Source organism: Heloderma suspectum, chromosome 2, assembly GCF_057233095.1.
Source record: "Heloderma suspectum isolate Gila_16-S chromosome 2, 16-S_ref, whole genome shotgun sequence".
Taxonomy (NCBI): domain Eukaryota; kingdom Metazoa; phylum Chordata; class Lepidosauria; order Squamata; family Helodermatidae; genus Heloderma; species Heloderma suspectum.
In genome coordinates, this window is record NC_139459.1 from 72,551,456 (window position 1) to 72,573,860 (window position 22,405).

At 42.3% G+C, this 22,405-nt stretch overlaps 1 protein-coding gene across 3 annotated transcripts in view; it reads left to right on the forward strand.

Moving 5' to 3' along the window:
* CAMK4 (calcium/calmodulin dependent protein kinase IV) overlaps window positions 1-22,405 on the forward strand; it is a 142,392-nt gene that overhangs the window by 90,949 nt on the left and 29,038 nt on the right. For all 3 annotated transcript variants that reach the window (XM_084832090.1, XM_084832091.1, XM_084832089.1), the window contains one exon: window positions 1,628-1,700. In XM_084832090.1, the coding sequence (XP_084688216.1) occupies window positions 1,628-1,700 (73 nt within the window). The remainder of the gene's footprint in view (window positions 1-1,627; window positions 1,701-22,405) is intronic.

Here is a 22,405-nt window from a genome sequence, read left to right on the forward strand (position 1 = left end):
TTTGAGCAGAGCTAGATTAATATCTTATTTCCTTTTGGATCAATACACTAATAAAGTGAAATGGGAAAGGTTTGCTGGTGTTAGTGTATTCTTGAATGCATCACTGCCTCTAAATATACCAACTTTTTTTCTTTCTGCTTCTAACTCAGAAGCACTTCACAATAATTGATTGCTCAAGGTTTTTATGCTATATTATGTTAACTGTAACATGGTCATTGCTATAGCATGGCAATCTTTATAGCTATCTTTTTGCAAGGAGCTATACTGTGATTGATCGCACTTTAACTCACACTGCCTCTACAACCAGTGAACAGTGTTGAATGATTTAGAGAGCAATCCTATGCATGCTTAATCAGAAAAAAGTCCAGGGGGATGCTGGGAGTTGTAGGACTGTTTCTGTTTATATATGCATAAGATTGTGCTCTTAAAAAGAAAAGCTGTTTCTAGACGTACGATAACAGATTCTTCTGTGGACTTCAAATCATGTATTCTGGAGTAGACCTGTTGATTTCAGTGTGACTGCCCCAGGCTAAAAAGTGAGAGGATAATTCCTTTTAACTATCATCCTATGCAATGGAGTGTTAACAATGTAAATATTTGGGCCTATGCTGCAATTTTCACTGCTGCTCTACAATCTAAGGTTTCTACAAAATTATGAATTAAAGTAGCATCCTGTACAAACCCTGGGAAACTTTTTTCCTATTATGTATTGCTGGCCTTAGAATGTACTTCAAAAGGCCTTAGGTTGCAGTAGCCCCACTTGTCCTCTCCATCCTGCCCGCAGAAGTCTCCATGTGAGGTGTAGCTTCCTAGGGATGGATTACTTAGGACTAACTCATCAAGTGTGCTACATATCAGGAGCACTGCCCATCCTCAACCACGTGCCTGTCTAGCAGCCACAATAATTGAAATTGCTGCAGCTATACCCATATAGTTCAGGTTCATATTTTCCCACATGAGCTGTATCCAGAGAGAAGCCACACCTGTGTCATTGTTTGGGAAACCAGCAGTGTGACCTAGCTCTTCATTAGTTAGCGGTGATAATGCTGAGATTCTTATTCACAAAATAAGGCAATACAGGAAGCATCTCGACCTGAAAGCTATCAAGAATGCACTATACAATGACAGGCACCTACACTTACCTGTAAATCACTTTTATTTCATACTAGCATGGTTAGGTTTCCAAGCCATGGCTACACACCTGTTCATGGGTAAATATTATTGGTCTCAGTGGGGCTTATTTCTGGTATGGAGTTTATGCAGCTACCCTCTGATGTTGGAGTCGATAATTATGTACAAGTGTTATAATAGCTTGCATTTGAAGCATATAATATTTATTAACACAAATGTGTTTATTTCCACAGCACTGATATTTATATCTTGAAAGTATCTTTTTTTTATATTAGCTGAGAATCAGTTGCCGTGGTGAAGAATAAATGTATTTTTTGGTATGAGTGGTGCTTTTTATTCTATGGGAGACGTCATAGACTATAAGATGTGTGTGCGTGATTACTCTGCCATTAATATTTAATGGTACATTTATCTAGGACTGTGTCTCCTTGAGTCTGAACAGCTTGAGCAGCTGTGTCTCCTTGAGTCTGAACAGCATCTTCTGATTTCTTTATAGGATTGTGGAAAAAGGATATTACAGTGAACGAGATGCTGCTGATGCTGTGAAACAAATCCTGGAGGCAGTTGCTGTAAGTATTTACTAGACTTACAGACTCCGAATAATGTTTCACTAACTTGGGAATGATTTAGATAATCAAAAGTAAATTCCCTACAGTTCTGGGACTGGTTTTCTGTTTACCCATTTAAATCAGTGGCATCTCATTGTCTTTCTTGCTACATACCTAAATGATTGTCATCACAGCCCACTTTCTGTGAAATCTTTTCATTTTCACTCTTGGTCATTTATGTCAAGAATGAAGAGAAAGTTTTAGCAGTGGCACTTTAAGCTACCACCAGACTACTTGTTCTGGTAATTTTTCCAGAATTATTTTCAGGGGTGGGGGTGGAGGGAGTACATTTTTTTTGGTCTGCTCAAGCTAAAGACATAATTGACATTTGTCAGTCTTACTTACATTAGCAAAATGTTCTGAACATGTTCAAGTTCTGTGGTGGGCTTTGTTCTCAGATGGAGAATGGATGTGAAGTGGTACATGGCGAGTCAATCCTACAATGTGCGACAAGATAGTCTTCTGTGCACCTACATCCCTAGCCACCATGTGATTAACTATATGTAAAAATTCACATGACTCATCATGCTCTTGATGTGTGTCTGTGCACGTGGTGAAAAGATGGCTGGTCAATAGTGAAAGCTTAGCCTGTGCTTATATCTTAGCCATTGCCAGTGAAAGCATGCAAAGTAACTATACAATCAGGCAAGCTACAGGACAGGCCCTTGCATGCATTATCACTGCAATGTGGAGTCTAAACCATGCACAAGTGGGGTTGTTTGTTTTTTAACCACTATTGTATTGCCTATTAATATATGAATCAAGACTTAGATTTTGTTCTAAATAACTGTAGGTTAATGCCGAGGCAGATCCCTTAATGGGGAACCTTGAACCTGCATGCACTGGGTTTTATGCTACACACCTTTATATTTTGATTTTTTGTTTTGTTTTAGGGACCTGCAAATAACTTTTTTATTTCTGGGCGTAACTGGATGAAATGTGTAGGAATACTTGCCTGTTCTGAGGGAATAATGCCTGCCAAATTTCAGTTGAATAGGTCTAAGATGTTTTGTACAAGTGCAGCCATTATATTTTGAAAGTATCCAAAAAAGGGTGTGCTTATCCCCTTATGCTGTTTGTAACTATTCTTCTGAAAATGACAGACAGCATAGAGCTGGCCCTAAGTAAGAAACCTGCAAAGGTTTAGAAGGAAAAGTGCAGTGGTTTATGTAGAAGGTGACTTCTCAAATTAGGTGGTGAGAGGGCTGGGTGATTCTCTTCCCCTCCCCTCCTGCTGTGATTTTTTTTTTGGGGGGGGCAATTTGCATGAAAATGGCACACATCATAGAAACACAGTGATTTGAGAGCCTCTGATAAAATGTGCCCTATTATTAGAAGGTGGACCTGTCAGTCACTGAGCCCCACTCCCTGTCTTCCCCACTCAGCATTTACAGAAACAAAAGCAAAAGGTGCTATTTTTGGAAACACATACCTTTCCGGAGCTCAAACAAAGCCTCATGCAGGATCCAGCTTCAGTTCTGATCACTTTAAAGCCTGCTTCACTCAGGAAGCACTAGAAATTGTCTGAAGGAGCATGGTTAGGCTTGGGCATTTGGCTGCAGCCAAATCTGATGCACATCCCTACCAAAAATGCATTCTTCTGATTTGTGTAAAATATTGGGATGAGTACAAATCTCATACTCATACAAAAAGTGGCCAAAAGCTGCTACAACCCAACTGTATGAGTACAATTAATTGAATATGCATTAACAAATATGTAGTTTCCTCCATGGCTGTTACTGAAAGCTTGCAACAAGAATGGGACAGTTAAACAAACGTCCACAGAGGAGCTGCTGCCTAATGGAAAGTACATTCAATGTAATATCAGCTTGTATTTGGATTGAATTGGAAGCAGGATTGAGCAGACAAGTCAAAAGTCAGTGGTCAGAATTATAGGCAAGGTTTTATGACCCTGGACAAAGTACAGGGGAGCATGATGCAGGGCTAAAGTTAGCAAGCAGCCTTAGGTGCTCCTCCAGCACAGCACTGGCCAAGAGATGACTGTGCTCTGAAATACTGATCCAGGGGACCCATAGCTCAAGGCAGCCTCTCTGGGAAAGCTCAGTTTACAATCAAAGCAGCATCAGTCTGGATCACACATGCTGGTGAAGCTGGTATATTAGCATGCCTATTGCTGCCCCTAGATATAATGTGGCAATGAAGATGGTATGGGTGTGGTGCTGCTGCAGAGAATTCACTGGCACCTGAGGATGCTGGAAGGGAGGCTGTCCTGGGATTAGTAAGGGTAGGTGGACATCTTCAAGACTGATTCTACCTCCTCTTCAATGGAGAAATGAGCAAACGAATATAATCCAGTTCCCAGGATGACATAGGCATGGGTTGCTCAGGAGTCTCCTCCCCCCCTACCCCTTCAGGTTCTTCCTACTCGTAAGTAGAGGAGCTTCTCAAGTCTGTGTCTTGATCCTGGTCTATGACAAGCTTCCCTGTTCGTTGTCAGGTCAGCAACAGTTCTGCATACACAGTGGGTACATGCGTGACACTGAAGTGAATGTGGAAGACTTTTCAGGTTTAAGGATTAAGGAGCTGTATTTTAATCACCACATTGGTTTATGCCTCAGGATTATTACCAGTGTTTTCTTTGCTTTAATGTGGAATGAATTCAAGTTAATTATCAATATGCCTCAACGTGTACAATTTTATTCTGAAACCTAAATTATAATTAAATGGTTGAACCTTAAAGAAGCATTAATTTGGAAATACATGAAATTAAGAATTTCCAGAGAGTAAGAAGCTGTCATAAAAGGACAGTAAAACAAATTGCCCCAGAATGTGGGGAAAACATTTGACCTAGCCAAAGATCTAGAATCGATTACGCTCTAGTTAACTAGAAAAATGTGAAGCCTTGTGTCATTTTCCATTGCCTTGGTTATATGGTTGTTTATATTACAAATGTCAGGTCATGAAGTGCTAGAATATTCTGTTCCATTCTGTAGGAACTGAAGAATTACAGAACTAATTGATCTTCTGTTGCTCTTTAAATGAAGTTCATTAGACTCGAGTTCATGATTATGCTAGCTGAAATACGATGACTCATACAGAACATACTGAACTGATATATATAGGAAAAATATGATTGGTTAACGACTTCCTTTTCTTCATATGTTTGTACCAATGTAAGAAAAAAATGTTAATTTTAAAAAAGATGGTTAATGGGAAGGGCAGTTACGAATTGTGGTCGAGCATGAATTAAACAGTCAGTGTTAGAATAAATGTCATACTCTGGAGGTGTTTCCACCAATGATTTACTCCAAGCCGGCTGCGTGTTGAGGTCATTAGGGATACATGACGCGGTGGCCATCCAGCAGCCACCCCGGAGCTTATCAGGGAAAACCCGGATTTCCTGAGACTGCTTAAAGTCTGATACTTTTCCTTAAGTTGGGTTCTCCCTGGTGTAGTTGCTGTGTGCCCCAACCCCCTCATTGACCTTTGGTATGCTAGCTAGGGATGGCGGAGAATTTCTCCACAAATCTCTGGGAGGCCGAATGCCAACGCATCCGAAATTGGTGGGGAAATTCTCTGCCGGCCCCCCGCCCCCCCCGGATGGGACTTACCGTGGCCGAATGTCCCTCTCGGCAGCGGGTCCCGGCAGCGTTTCGTCGGGGGTGGGGGCAGCGGCCGGTCTCCTGGCCGGCTGCCGCCGCCGCCGCCATTGCAAAAAAAAAAGAGTAAATTAAAAAAACACACACACCCGTGATAGGCTACGTAACGATTTCTGTACCCTATCATGGCTAGATTTCCAAAGTCAGCCGTGATAGGCTACGTAAATCGTCACGTAGCCTATCACGGGTGAGTTTGGGGGAAAAAAAAAGCGTGTATGCAAATGGTGGCGGCCCATGGGCGCCGCCATTTGCGTTCCTTATTTTGGCACGTGTAGTCTACGTAAACATTTACGTAGACTATGGCGAAAATAAGGGAACGCTATTTGCGTTGCCCTTATTTTCGCCGTAGTCTACGTAAATCTTTACGTAGACTAGACGTGTCAAAATAAGGAACGCAAATGGCGGTCCCTATGGGAGCCGCCATTTGCGTATGCACTTTTTTTTTTCTTTCAAAGTCACCCATGATAGGCTACGTGATGATTTACATAGCCTATCACGGCTGACTTTGGAAATCTAGCCGTGATAGGCTACATAAATCGTTACGTAGCCTATCACGGGTGTGTGTGTGTTTTATTTGTTTTTTTACTTTTTTTTTCGCGGCCGGGTAGACGGGGCGCTCCTACCCGGCCTGAATTTCGCTGGCAAGGGATGGGGCGTCTCCCCCCTGGCCTGAATTTCGGCCGGGCGAGGTGGGGCGCCTCCCCCGCCTCGCCTGAACTTTGGGGAGAGAACCGAAGTGCCTCCCCCCCACCGCGAAGCAAGCTTCGAGAACAGGTAAGGGACTTCCGTCCATCCCTAATGCTAGCCCTGCCCAGGGGTGTGCCTTTCACTATGACCACAGTCAAGAGGTGTTTCCTCCTATTGTGCTGCATGAGGCTTTCCCTCTCAATCACCATAGAAATAACAGAGAAGCCCCTCAATTGACACTGCACATTTTAAAGCCCAGTTCCTTAAGTGCAATTAAGTGCAATTCCTTAAGTGCGATTAAGCAAGTTCTCCAGGCTCTGATTCATTGCTTTAGGAAGGAAGTACTTCACAGCTTCCTTATAGAGTTCCTGTGCATTAAAATGGGGGCTGGTTTCTGTCTCTTTCCCACAACAAACCCATTAGTGTCTCCTCAGAAGTAACGCCCGTTGTGCTCAATGAGGCTTGCCTTTGAATGCCCACATCACAATTTACAGAGGTTCCCCCTCAATTGAAATGGCACATTTTAAAGCCCAATTCCTTAAGTGCAATTAAGCTTAAGCGTGATTAATTGCCTTAGGAAGAAAGTACTTCACAGCTTCATTATAGATATCCTGCAGGTTACAATGGAGGCTGGTTTCTGTCTTTATGTTTACTGCTCTCTTTCCCACAACAAACCTATTACTGTCTCCTCAGAAGTCACTCCCATTGTGGTCAGCGAGGTCCTGTGGGTTAAAATGGGGGCTAGTTTCCCTCTTTGTGTTCTCCCCCCCCGACTTTCCCAGGACAAGCATATGTGTGTCTACTCGGAAGTAACTCCCATTGTGGTCAATGAGGCTTGCTCCTGAAATGCAGGTGCATCTGGACTTTCAGGGGAAAGGAGAATGTAGGGAGAGAGGGGCGGAAGCCTCTCTTATTGGTTGAGCAGCCCCTGCCGGTCAGATGACGTTCACTCCAACCCCCACCAGGAAGTATGTTCTGTGAAGTGATTTTTACTGGTGGGGTGAATCTGTTTGTGGAACTGTGCTCACAGCAAAGCTGATTCCTTTCAAAAAATCCGGTACTCCTCCATTAGCTTCTCCTTCCATTGTCATGGAAACACGGCCTCTGACAGTCTGTGTCCTCTTTTGTGATGCTTTAATTGTTGTGATGGCCACAGCTTCAGCCACTAAAGGTGCAATCCTATGCATGTTTAGACAGAAAAAAAGTCCTAAAACCCAGCATTCCCCAACCAACCATGCTGCTTGGGGAATGCTGGGAGTTGTAGGACTTTTTTCTATCAAAATATGCATAGGATTGCACCCTAATTCACCTTAAAATTGTTGAGATTTTATCTTAATGCTTTGATTGTATACCAACACAAAATATAAATCTAAGCAGAATATAAATTCATAAATATAATGTTTAGGAAAAGACAGCCAGTGTGGTACAGAGGTTAACATGCCAGATTAAGAAGGGAGAGACCCAGGTTCAAATTCCCATTCAGCCATGAAGTCACTGGATGACTTTGGGCCAGCCACCATCTTTCAGCCTGGCCTACCTCACAGCACAGTTGTGAGGACAAACTGAACGGGGAACGATGTATACATCCTTGATCTCCTTGAAGAAAAGGTGGAATATAAATGTAATGAATAGTGTGTTGGAGCAGCTCAGAGACTAGTGCCAGGTGGACAGCTGAATATACTTCCATTTTTAGCTCCTGTACATAGCCATTGGCTGTCATGGGGCATGACCTCATGCTTGAGCAATGAAAAGTATTGCATCAGCATTGGCTCCATGTCATAGATTAATTCTCCATATGCCTAGTCAGTTAATCTCATTTTGAACTTAATGATTATTATACTTCACCCATTCCCTGAAGTGTCTCATGCTTACATGCACCTCTTTCTGTCAAAATCTATTTTCCTACCCCATAAACTGCCACCTCCCTTTAACTCAGCTTCTTCCAGTGCATCTAACTCCAGATTGAACTGGATATAATTCCCCAGAGTGAGTTTTACCAGACATGTCATGAACCTGGTCAGGAATGGAGTAGCCAGTTTGCTCTGTCATGCTTCCTAAATCCTATTCATTTTTGGAGCCTAGTTTCTATAGTAGAAATGACCCACAGATGGGTCATAATTGGACCTGTAATTAATATTATACCTAATTGGAAGTTCTGGGGTAAAAGAAGTCCCAGTCCCAGTGCTGCATCATATGCATGTTATTATTATTTGGGGGCAAGGAAGGGATCAAAAGCTCCCAGTTTTAATGAACTGTGCTTTAGATATATTTCCTGTTCTAACAAAGCACAACTTTTTAAAGGTTTTAGCTTTGAGCAGTTATTTTTATGTTTTTAGCAAATATACAAGAAAATATTACGTAACATCATCAATACAAAAAAAATCCCTCCCAATTCTGCCTTTAGGACAAAGTATATACGTTAAAGGTAGAATCAGATTTATTTTCTGTTACTTGCTTGTGTTAAGATCCCTTTTTAAAACTGATAAATCAAGAAAAATATAAAAAGAGAAAACACATTAATTAACCTAGGGCAACAAGCTAGAATTCCTAGAGCACTGCCTTCTGCCAGTGGTTTGAAATTCATGTGAAAAATTGGGCAGTTATTCAGTGTCCATTCAGAAATTGAACTTTTGACAATATTTCTTCCATGAAATACGGAGTATTCTGATCATTAACCTATTGTTTGGAGTAAATTTTGATTTGTATTGCCTTACATGAAAGTCAAAGCAGTCTTTAGTTCTATAACAAAGTCTGGACAAAAATATTAGTGTGGACTCTGGATGCTTGGTGTGTGTCAATGTGTATACACACACACACACACACACACACACGGGTTTTATCTAATTGGGGTCACTCTGCTGATGTAATGCTCTTTGATCCTGCACAGGCTTCCATCAGTGAAACAGAGAGCAAGGTGATTTTCAGTAATTCCCTCTCATTTTGAAGAACCCCCCCCCCCCCAAATCTGCTCCAAGGAGTTGGGAGACCCTTGGGAAGAGCATGGGAGGTGCCACAGGAGGGAGGGGGAATCACCAAAAATCACCTTCCTCCCCATTCCATTGATTAAAGCCTCCTCTGGATCAAAGAGCATTCTATCAGCGGAGTGAAACCAATTGGATACAACCATATACATTAATTTTGTAGAAATCTTAATTGTGTCATATGCATGCTTTAAACACAAATATCCTAGCTGGGTTTTTTAAATGAATGAAATAGATGAATGGTAATTAGTGCTAACTGCAGACTAGAGCCCCCTTTGTGGATCACTGCCTTGTTGTGGCGAAGGGGGTTGTGTAACTCAGTGAAGCCATAAGCTATGCCGTGCAGGGCCACCCAAGATGGACAGGTCATGGCGGAGAGTTCTGACAAAATGTGGTCCACTGGAGAAGGAAATGGCAACCCACTCCAGTATTCTTGCCAAGAAAACCCCACGGAACATATCACAGGGCTAAAAGATATGACGCCGGAAGATGACCCCTGAGGTCGAAAGGTGTCCAATATACTACTGGGGAAGAGCAGAGGAAATTTCCAAGTAGCGCCAGAAAGAGTGAAGTGGCTGGGCCAAAGCTGAAAGGACACTCAGCTGTGGATGTGTCTGCAGGTGGTCAAACATGAGATGGCAAGATTGAACATCGACATCTTGGGAATCAGCGAACTAAAATGGACACGCATGGGCGAATTTAATTCAGGTGATCATTATATCTACTACTGTGAGCAAGAATCCCTTAGAAGAAATGGAGTAGCACTCATAGTCAATAAAAGAGTGGGAAAAGCAGTACTGGGGTACAATCTCAAAAATGATAGAATGATCTGAGTACAAATTCAAGGCAAACCATTCAACATCACAGTAATTCAAGTCTATACCCCAACCACTGAGGCTGAAGAAGCTGAGGTTGATCGGTTCTGTGAAGACCTACAACACCTTCTAGAACTAACACCAAAAAAAGATGTCCTCTTCATCATAGGGGATTGGAATGCCAAAGTAGGAAGTCAAGAAATAACCTGGATAACAGGCAAGCATGGCCTTGATGTACAAAATGAAGCAGGACAAAGGCTAATAGAGTTTTGCCAAGAGAACACACTGATCATACCAAACACTCCTTTCCAACAGCACAAGAGGCAACTCTACACATGGACATCACCAGATGGTCAGTATCGAAATCAGATTGATTATGTCCTTTGCAGCCAAAGATGGAGAAGCTCTATACAGTCAGTAAAAACAAGACCTGGAGCTGACTGTGGCTCAGATCATGAGCTGCTTCTTGCAAAGTTTCGGCTTAAATTGAAGAACATAGGGAAAACCACTAAACCATTCAGGTATGACCTAAACCATATCCCTTACGAATATGCAGTGGAGGTGAGGAATAGATTTAAGGGATTAGACCTGATAGACAGAGTGCCTGAGGAACTATGGACGGAGGTCCATAACATTGTTCAGGAGGCAGCAACTCAATCCATCCCAAAGAAAAAGAAATGCAAGAAGGCAAAGTGGCTGTCTGATGAGGCTTTACAAGTAGCTGAGGAAAGAAGGGAAGCAAAAAGCAAGGGAGAAAGGGGAAGATATAGCCAACTGAATGCAGAGTTCCAGAGAATAGTAAGGAGAGAAGAAGGCCTTCTTAAATGAATAATGCAAAGAAATCGAGGAAAACAATACAATGGGGAAGACTAGAGATCTTTTCAAGAAAATTGGAGATCTCAAGGGAACGTTTTGTGCAAAGACGGGCATGATAAAGGACAAAGAAGGCAGGGACCTAACAGAAGCAAATGAGATTAAGAAGAGGTGGAAAGAATACACAGAAGAACTATACAGGAAAGATCTTAATGTCCCTGATAGCCATGATAGTGCGGTCACTGAACTTGAGCCAGACATCCTAGAGAGTGAAGTCAAGTGGGCCTTAGGAAGCATTACTAAAAACAAAGCTAGTGGAGATGACAGTATTCCAGCTGAGCTATTTAAGATCGTAAAAGATGATGCTGTTAAAGTGCTGCACGCAATATGCCAACAAATTTGGAACATTCAACAGTGGCCACAAGACTGGACAAGGTCAGTTTACATTCCAATTCCAAAGAAGGGCAATGCCAAAGAGTGCTCAAACTACCGTACAGTTGTGCTCATTTCACATGCCAACAAGGTGATGCTCAAAATCCTTCAAGCTAGGCTTCAGCAGCATGTGAACCGAGAACTACCGGAAGTACAAGCGGGGTTTCGAAGAGGCAGAGGAACTAGAGATCAAATCGCCAACATTCGCTGGATCATGGAGAAAGCAAGAGAATTTCAGAAAAACGTCTATTTCTGCTTCATTGACTACGCTAAAGCCTTTGATTGTGTGGATCACAACAAACTGTGGCAAATGCTTAAAGAGATGGGAGTACCAGACCACCTTACCTGTCTCCTGAGAAACCTGTACGAGGGTCAAGAAGCAACAGTAAGAACCAGACATGGAACAACCGAGTGGTTCAAAATTGGGAAAGGAGTACGACAAGGCTGTATATGGTCACCCTGCTTATTTAACTTATATACAGAGTACATCATGAGAAACGCCGGGTTGGATGAATCACAGGTCGGGCCGGGAGAATTATCAACAACCTCAGATATGCAGATGATACCACCCTAATGGCAGAAAGCAAAGAGGAGCTAAAGAGCCTCTTGTTGAGGGTGAAAGTGGAGAGTGCAAAAGCTGGTTTGAAACTCAACATTAAGAAAATGAAGATCTTGGCATCTGGCCCCATCACTTCCTGGCATATAGAAGGGGAAGAAATGGCAGCAGTGACAGATTTTATTTTCTTGGGCTCCAAGATCACTGCATATGGTGACTGTAGCCATGAAATTAAAAGATGCTTGCTCCTTGGGAGGAAAGGTATGGCAAACCTAGACAGCATAGTAAGAAGCAGAGACATCACCTTGCCGACGAATGTCCGTCTAATCAAAGCTATGGTTTTCCCAGTAGTAACGTATGGCTGTGAGAACTGGACTATAAGGAAGGCTGAGCGCCGAAGAATGGATGCTTTCGAACTGTGATGCTGGAGAAGACTCTTACGAGTCCCCTGGACTGCAAGGAGGTTAGATCAGTCAATCCTAAAGGAAATCAACCCTGCCTGCCCATTGGAAGGACAGATACTGAAGCTGAAGCTCCAATATTTTGGCCACCTAATGCGAAGAGAAATGTCACTGGAAAAGACCCTGATGCTGGGAAAGACTGAAGGCAAAAGGAGAAGGGGATGGCAGAGGATGAGATGGCTAGATAGCATCACCGATGCAATGAATATGAACTTGAGCACACTCCAGGAGAGAGCGGAGGACAGGAAGGCCTGGCATGCTATGGTCCATGGGGTCCCGAAGAGTCGGACATGACTTAACGACTGAACAACAAGCAGACTAGAGCAGGTAAGGAGACATATCTTTGTGGTAGATCACATGCTTTGAATATATAAGGTCTGAAGTTCAGTCCTTGATATCTCCAGTTGAACCCTTATCAATCAGGACAGACAGTAGTGCGCTACATGGATCATAGGTCCAGTTCAGCATGGGGGTTGGTTGGGGTGTGTGTATGTATATAATATCAGCTACTAAAATAAGAGCTGAGCAAATATTCAGAATTCACTTAATTTTCCACCTTCTCTATTCAAATTTGGAATGACAAATTCAAATTCACATTTTGAATGTGAAATTCACATTTTGAATGTGAAATATTTACCTCAGAAATTTGAATTCAGACGCTTTAGATGTCATGGGTTTCCTAATGGAAGCCTGCCAAAATCAAAACAAATATGAAATTTCATTAAGCTGTTAGCTACCAATTAACATAACATTGCATGTTGTCTATCACATGCTATCAAATATTAAATACATTAAATGACAACTATAATTTGTCAATTGCGTGAGCTGCCGTTGCTGGGGAGGGCATGAGCCACTGCCATGTAGGGGTGGGGGAGCGCATGCCGCTGCCAAGGACAAGCATGAGCTGCCACTGCGCACCACTGCCAGGAGGGAGCGTGAGCCGTCCTGCCACCTGCCATTCCCTCAGTACCTCAATTTGACGGTTCCTTTTTCAGAGGGAGGCATCAGTGGGGTGGTGGCCGTGGAAAGCACCTGCACCATGGCAGCACAGGCGAGCTGCAGGGTCACCTCCCTGCCAATGCCTCACTCTGAGGAAGAACCCCTCAGAGTGAGGCATTTGGGCTAGCTGAACCCCTGCCACAGCAGGGAGTGGCCAGCTAAGCACTGCAGAGGTGCCACCTGCCTGTGCCTTACTCAGAGTGGCAATGAGTTCTTTCCTGCTGCAGCACAAGAGTGGCCTGGGGCTCTCCAGAGTGCCCATCCACCCTATACCTCACTTTAAGAGGCAGCGGGCAGCGGCAGCATCAGAACTCCCAGTGGTGAGCGTGCGGGATCTGCCTCCCTTTCTAATCCACTGCCTGAGGTGGGGGACTCACCCCATCTCATGGGTGGGCTGGTCCCGAGGCTAGCTATAGTAATATAGTATAGTTAGCATAGTAATACCCCCAAAATGGTTCCTCTATAAGTCTGAAAATTCAGTATTGCTTATGTAGCTAATATTCTTGAATGGATCAGGATTTCATTCTCTAACGATAGGCATGCAAGGTTGAATCTTAGTATCTGTTGACTACATCCTGCTTCAGTTGGCAGTGTGCCAGTTCCATTGTGGTCTGCCTTTAGATATGAGACAGCATCAAATTGATTTAAATGAACATCCTTTGTAACTGTGCAAATACTGTCGCTTCCTCAGGAAGCCTTTCATCTGTGAAAGCGAAGACAGCCGTTCTGAAACTCTTCAAGTTTGATATACTTGACTTAGTAAAATGTATACCCCAAAAAGAGGCTTTGTATTTTCAAAATGAGTTATTCAACTCAGATATAATGTTTTATTAATTACTATATATTTTAAATTACTCTTTTCTTGCTCTTGACCTTTTCCTTTTATTAGCACTTCTGTACATTTGGAGATATTGTATATAAACTAAATTAAAGTTTGCCATCTGCATAAAGAGAAGAAATCACTGAGATTTTTCAGAGAAACACTGATGTCTTTTTACTTTTTATAGCAAGTTGCACATTTCAAAATCAAGTTGTCATATGCATTTTAAATCTCTGTATATTACTCTGCAAAAATAAAAATTCAACAGGATAGAAGAAGTTGCAGCAATGCATTTGTGGGCATGCGCAAGTGTCTTTGGAGTCTAGTCATATACACACCAGGGAGTAAGTCCATTGAACACGATAAGACTTACTCCTGAGCAGACAAATAGATGATTGTGCTGATAGGGCACCACAACTCTACTTGGCTTTTGGTTTTATCCAAAATGGTACAGGCTTTCTTGAAATATATGGATGAATTTCTGACATGCATAATATCTATTACATGCATGATAACAAAATGCCTGCTTGATTAAACATGATCTGGAGCACAATCTAGGCAAAGGTTTGTAGATATAAGCCCCACTGCTTTCAGTGTAAATCAATAAACACATGCTCAAATCTTTGCCATTGGACGTTCTTAATGGTGCCTGAGTTGTGGCCATCTAGTTTTCACAGAAATTCACCCACCAAACAAGCCATGCCAGCTCTTTTGGTTCGAAGCTGTTTTGAGTCTCTGTGGACTTGGTCATATAAAATCAGCTGCAACACAATAACATTGCTAAAGTCTGTGGACTAATTAAATCCCCTGCCCCCTCTAACTCTAAGGCATCAGTCAGTCCTATGCTTACTTGGAAGGAAATCCCACTGAATAAAGTGGGACACACTCCCACATCTGAATAAAGTAGGTCATGCTCCTACATCTAAGGAAGCAAATGAACTACAAATATCTGAAGTGTGTTGAAGAGGGGAAGGAGAGCAGCATCAGATTTTATTCATTCGTTTGTTTGTTACATTTGTATCTTACCTTACCCCAAAGAGTCCAAGGTGGCATACATGATCCTCCTCCTCTCCATTTTATCCTCCATTTTATGGGAGGGACCATAGCTCAGTGGTAGAGCACCTGCTTTGCATGCAGAAGGTTCCAGGTTCAATCCCCAGCATTTCCAGGTAGGGCTGAAAAAAAATTCCTGCCTGAAACCCTGGAGAGCCATTGCTGCCAATCAGTGTTGACAATACTGGGCTAGATGGACCAATGGTCTTACTCCATATAAGGCAGCTTCCTATGTTCCTATGTTCCTGTCCTCACAACAACCCTGTGAGGTAGGTTAAGCTGAGCGTCAGTGACTGGCCCAAAGTCACCCAGTGAGCTTCATGCCCAAGTGAGACTTTGAATGTGGGTTTCCCCAGTCCTAGTCCAACACTATCAAACGTGCACACAGTGATTATTGCAACCATTACAAATTACAGACATTGATATAGGTGCCACCTTCCCTTTCATACATTTCCAAGTTTAAAAAATAATGGTCAGCATGGTTCCTGTTTTAAAATATTTAAGCTAAATTATCCATGAGGCTAATAGAATGCTGACATAGCTTTTTTTAAAGAGTGTTAATAGGAATACTGCACTTAGTTTCTGCAATAATAAAAAAATCCCCAGAGTGTTCCAAGTGGCACAATAAAATAATTGTTGCCCATGATGATCACACAGTATCATACGATCATCTCTGATAAAACAGATTTGGCAGTACTTCTAAAATTTGCAAAACCTGTTTGATCAGAGAGCATCACCGGGCAGACTGTAGCTCAGTCTGGTACATGCATGTACATAAGGTACACGCTTTGCATGCAGAAGGTCCCAGGCTCAGTCACCAGTAAAAGGGTCAGCTAGCGGGCAATAAGAGAGACCTCTGTCTGAGACCCTGAACAGCCTCTATCAGCCACAGTTGGGCTATACTGGACTAGATGGAGAAATAGTGAGAGGTGGTATAAGGCAGCTTCCTGTGTTCCTAGGCGAAAAAATGAGTGAATACCCTAAGGGCAATATGTGTCAAACTACCTTCAACTCTTTTCACAAGTATTATCTGTCTTCCACCTAAAATGCTAACATTAGACCAACATATAGAAAGCATTAATTATTTAGAAGTGGGACTCTAACCTTAAAGGATGCTTGCCTTCTACAGAGGAAGAAGCAGAATGAAAACTGTTTGGACACTAAGTCCTGTCAGATTGGGCTTCAGGACTATTTGCCTCTGATCATTTTAAATTCCCAGCATGCTCATCCTCTCGCTTGCTTCTGTGCATGAAATGAATGACAAATAAAGGCTTGCAATTGTGCAGCAGTCCATGTAAGACAGCTCTACCACTAATTTTACATGTACAGGTCTGGGTATTTTGTCATGAGAAAATGACTGGCAGCTCACGAGTATCACAAACATTAACATATGTAGAAGTAAAATGCATAAATAGGGATGAAAAGGAAAGCTTTTAGTCATATTGTTTTGGTTCAACTGCAGAGGGGGAATGCAGCAGATGGAAAGGCCCACAGGGATGAAGCTACAGCGGTCTAGAAAAAATCCCAATCACAGCTTATGTTACAAGTCATATCCTGTTGCTGCTTTGGCTCCCTGATTGGTTACTCCTGCTTATCTTAACTTTCCCTGGATCCAGCTCTTTACTCCTGCTATTGATTCAAGGTTTGGTAAAACTTCCTTGCAAACCCAATGTGCTATATTTCATGCCCCACTTAACATGCTGCATATTTTTTTCAATAAATAAATGCTGCATATTTTTTTCTTCACTTACCATTCATACTGAGCCCAATTTGTTTTGAAACCACCATCTATTTTAAGCATGCCGTTGTTGAGAATTTTATTTGCACTTTGGCAAGCTGTCATGCTGTTGTTGAATTCTATGCTGCATGTGTGTAATATTACAAGGTAATTAGATTTGTGGCTGCTGTTTTTGAAATGACACAGTCATGGGAGGTTCAGTTTGGAAGAACTAGGCTGCTTTTAATCACTACATTTTCAGCCACAGTGTATTTCCCATGCATACTTGATGTACACTTCACATGGCTTATTATTAGGCTCAGTTCTCACTATTAGCAGTCCACAAGCTGCTGCTTTTCTAACATTCTTGTAAGGTCCTTTCTTTAAAATCAGCACCTCATTAAAATATTGTCGCCTCAGCCCTGTTGATTCCCCAAAGACTAGGTTCTGCCTCTTAAGGAGCATGCACTGTAAGTCATTATGTTTTTAATGTTTTGATAATGCAGTCTTAATTTCTGTTTCAGATATGCCTTCTACTTTAAGGGAACATACCTGCATTTTAAAATTAGGGTTTGATTAACGGAATCTCATCTTGAAATGAAATATCTACAGAAATATTAGAGTGGAGTTGGTGGGTTAAATCCAACATTGCATGAGTAGACTTCCATTGACACAACAGGAGCAGATTTGGGGGCATATGGGACTGCAAGGGGAGGGGAATTTGTTCTGCGAATGGTTTCTGTTCCACTGGTGGATGGCCAGCATTGGATACAACTGAGGCCAGATCTATACCTCATGCCATATCGATGCAATCCCGTCATGGTGACACTGTATCCCTCTTTTGCATGTATACCTTATAGCAGACACAATGACATCTGCTGCTGCAGTATTTTGGATAATGCAGAATAAAAAGTGGGAAATAACTCTAGGAAAGCAGTATATGGAATGTGAAATGCACCCCAGCAGTGTTCGGTGCACTTCAATACCGATAAAAAGCACTAATGTAGATCTAGCCTGGGACAGATATTAACTGCCTAAATGTGGTGACTCTTTCACTTTTTGCATTTAGTAGCAGTTAAAACTTTTCTCTATACTGAGGCTTTTGAGCCCTCCTAGATATTTTGGCTGCTGTGAGTTTTGTTGCTTGCTATTGTTTGTTTATACTGTTTTACTGTATGCGGCTCTGATCTCCTTAGGGTGGATATGTTGTTGTTCAGTCGTTCAGTCGTGTCCGACTCTTCGTGACCCCATGGACCATAGCACGCCAGGCCTTCCTGTCCTGCGCTCTCTCCCGGAGCGTGCTCAAGTTCATATTCATTGCATCCGTGATGCTATCTAGCCATCTCATCCTCTGCTGTCCCCTTCTCCTTTTGCCTTCAGTCTTTCCCAGCATCAGGGTCTTTTCCAGGGAGTTTTCTCTTCGCATTAGGTGGCCAAAATATTGGAGCTTCAGCTTCATTATCTGTCCTTCCAATGAGCACTCAGGGTTGATTTCCTTTAGGATGGACTGATTTGACCTCCTTGCAGTCCAGGGGACTCGTAAGAGTCTTCTGTAGCACCACAGTTCGAAAGCATCAATTCTTCGGCGCTCAGCCTTCCTTATAGTCCAGCTCTCACAGCCATACATTACTACTGGGAAAACCATAGCTTTGATTAGACGGACCTTTGTCGGCAAGGTGATGTCTCTGCTTCTTACTATGCTGTCTAGGTTGGCCATAGCTTTCCTCCCAAGGAGCAAGCGTCTTTTAATTTCATGGCTACAGTCACCGTCTGCAGTGATCTTGGAGCCCAAGAAAGTAAAATCTGTCACTGCTTCCATTTCTTCCCCTTCTATATGCCAGGAAGTGATGGGGCCAGATGCCATGATCTTAGTTTTTTTAACGTTGAGTTTCAAACCAGCTTTTGCACTCTCCTCTTTCACCCTCAACAACAGGCTCTTGAGATCCTCTTCGCTTTCTGCCATTAGGGTGGTATCGTCTGCATATCGGAGGTTATTGATAATTCTCCCAGCAATCTTAATTCCGACCTCTGATTCATCCAACCCGGCATTTCTCATGATGTACTCTGCATATAAGTTAAATAAGCAGGGTGACAATATGCAGCCTTGTCGTACTCCTTTCCCAATTTTGAACCAATCGGTTGTTCCATGTCTGGTTCTTACTGTTGCTTCTTGACCCTCGTACAGGTTTCTCAGGAGACAGGTAAGGTGGTCTGGTACTCCCATCACTTTAAGAATTTGCCACAGTTTGTTGTGATCCACACAATCAAAGGCTTTAGCGTAGTCAATGAAGGAGAAATAGACGTTTTTCTGGAATTCTCTTGCTTTCTCCATGACCCAGCGAATGTTGGCGATTTGATCTCTAGTTCCTCTGCCTCTTCGAAACCCCGCTTGTACTTCCGGTAGTTCTCGGTTCGCATACTGCTGAAGCCTAGCTTGTAGGATTTTGAGCATCACCTTGCTGGCATGTGAATGAGCGCAATTGTGCGGTAGTTTGAACACTCTTTGGCGTTGCCCTTCTTTGGAATTGGAATGTAAACTGACCTTTTCCAGTCTTGTGGCCACTGTTGAGTGTTCCAGATTTGTTGGCATATTGAATGCAGCACTTTAACAGCATCATCTTTTAGGATTTTAAATAGCTCGGCTGGAATACTGTCATCTCCGCTAGCTTTGTTGTTACTAATGCTTCCTAAGGCCCACTTGACTTCACTCTCGAGGATGTCCGGCTCAAGTTCAGTGACCGCACTATCATGGCTATCAGGGACATTCAGATCTTTCCTGTATAGTTCTTCTGTGTATTCTTTCCACCTCTTCTTAATCTCATCTGCTTCTGTTAGGTCCCTGCCTTCTTTGTCCTTGATCATGCCCGTCTTTGCACAAAACGTTCCCTTGAGATCTCCAATTTTCTTGAAGAGATCTCTAGTCTTTCCCATTCTGTTGTTTTCCTCGATTTCTTTGCACTGTTAATTTAAGAAGGCCTTCTTGTCTCTCCTTGCTATTCTCTGGAACTCTGCATTCAGTTGGGTATATCTTCCCCTTTCTCCCTTGCTTTTCGCTTCCCTTCTTTCGTGAGCTACTTGTAAAGCCTCATCAGACAGCCACATGGCTTTCTTGCATTTCTTTTTCTTTGGGATGGATTTCGTTGCTGCCTCTTGAACAATGTTACGGACCTCCGTCCATAGTTCCTCAGGCACTCTGTCTATCAGGTCTAATCCCTGAAATCTATTCCTCACCTCCACTGTATATTCATCAGGGATATGATTTAGGTCATACCGGAACGGTTTAGTGGTTTTCCCGACGTTCTTCAATTTAAGCCGAAATTTTGCAAGAAGCAGCTCATGATCTGAGCCACAGTCAGCTCCAGGTCTTGTTTTTACTGACTGTATGGAGCTTCTCCATCTTTGGCTGCAAAGGACATAATCAATCTGATTTCGATATTGACCATCTGGTGACGTCCATGTGTAGAGTCGCCTCTTGTGCTGTTGGAAAAGAGTATTTGCTATGATCAGCATGTTCTCTTGGCAAAACTCTATTAGCTTTTGTCCTGCTTCATTTTGTACACCAAGGCCATGCCTGCCTGTTATCCCGGTGATTTCTTGACTTCCTACTTTAGCATTCCAATCCCCTGTGATGAAGAGGACATCTTTTTTTGGTGTTAGTTCTAGAAGGTGTTGTAGGTCTTCATAGAACTGATCAACCTCAGCTTCTTCAGCCTCAGTGGTTGGGGCATAGACTTGAATTACTGTGATGTTGAATGGTTTGCCTTGGATTCGTACTGAGATCATTCTATCATTTTTAAGATTGTACCCCAGTACTGCTTTTCCCACCCTTTTGTTGACTATGAGTGCTACTCCATTTCTTCTAAGGGATTCTTGCCCACAATAGTAGATATGATGGTCACCTGAATTAAATTCACCCATGCCTGTCCATTTTAGTTCGCTGATTCCCAAGATGTCGATGTTCAATCTTGCCATCTCATGTTTGACCACCTCCAGCTTACCTTGATTCATTGATCTGACATTCCAGGTTCCTAAACAATATTGTTCTTTACAGCATCGGATTTTCTTTTCACCACCAGACACATCCACAGCTGAGTGTCCTTTCGGGTTTGGCCCAGCCGCTTCACTCTTTCTGGCGCTACTTGGAAATACCCTCTGCTCTTCCCCAGTAGCATATTGGACACCTTCCGACCTGAGGGGCTCATCTTCCGGCGTCATATCTTTTAGCCTTGTGATACAAGGCTAAAAGATCCACCTTGTGAGGGTGGATATAAATCACTTTAAATAAATTCTTCCGAATGCAGCAAGTGTATGCTCAAACCACTTCCAACACTCTTTAGAATGGCTGTCTTCATCACCCTTATTTTGAATTTGATTGGATTGTTAGAAAGCTGCATAGTGACATTGATGAATTGATTAAAAAAAAAAGTTTATTGTATCTTTATCATGTTCTAAGAAATCTTTTGTCAGCAAAAGAGAAGTACAATTGTGGTGACAAACATCTATATCTACATTGCAAGAGTAGCATTACAGTGATTAATTAGTGGAGAATTATGTGAACCCTGCTTCCATTGTTGGATTGCAGTGGTCTGGTGATAAGTTGTTTAAAAGGTGGGAAAACAAAGCAAGTGAAGAAAGAATAATACCTCCCAACCAGAACAGGTTTTTGCCCTGTACCAGCATCATGCAGCAGGAAAATGAACTAAACCAAAGTACAGGTGAACTAAACCAAATAAGATACCACAGTCCAAAATAGTGAAGTACCTTCAGCAGATTTATAAAAGTAGTCTTTTGGAGCAGAGAGAAGCAAAGGTGCTATGTAATGCAGTACTCAGGAAGTGTCAGCTAATAATTTCCTTTAGGTTCATCAGACATGTTTCATGGAAGAAATTCATTTGCCGAAGAGAAGCTCAGTTACATCTGTGCCAGAAGACAGTGATTACAGATACAGGTAGATAGACTGAGAAATGATGAGGGAGCAATGGATTTTGAGGAGGAGGAGGAGGTTCAAGGTCAAGAAGTGTGTTAAGTTGTAGATTAGAATGAGAGCAAAAGATCAGACAGTAGGAAAAGAAGCAAGACAGGAAGAAAATTAGGGCAGAGCTAGCTAAGATAGAGACTGATAAAGATGTTAGAAGAAAAGGGAAATAGTATCAATAGAATCAGTGCTTGAAGTCCAGTGGAGTTATCCCATGTCTTTTCAGGCAGACATAATTAAGTTTCCTACTTCCTTTTTTTTCGCCCACTTTGAAACCATCACAATTCCTTCCCCTCCCACTGCAGGCACTGAATAGAAGACTTTTTTAAAGAAAGAAGTAGGCAAAGCCTTGACAGAACGACATGGAAGAAAATTAAAGGTTTAAAGAGCTGTTTAAGAGATAAAGAATAGGATTGGACTAAAGTAAAAAAAATGAGGTTATAAACCATCAACCTTTGGCAGTAGGCCACTCTTTTCTTAAAGTGTTTCTCACAACCTTCTGGGTGGCTATCAACAGAGGCCAAAGCTCCATGTTTATTGCAGACCTTTGTTGAAGCAGTGCTTCTCCTGAAATGGATTTTAGAGCCTATTAAGATGGTATCTCCTAGTGGAGCAATTTATTGGTGGGGAGAAAATAACAAGGTTTCAGATTCATGCAGCTATTATTTGGTTAAGATGAAATGGTTTCAAAAACTTCTGAAAGAAAAGGATGAGAAAATATGGGCAACAATAAGTAT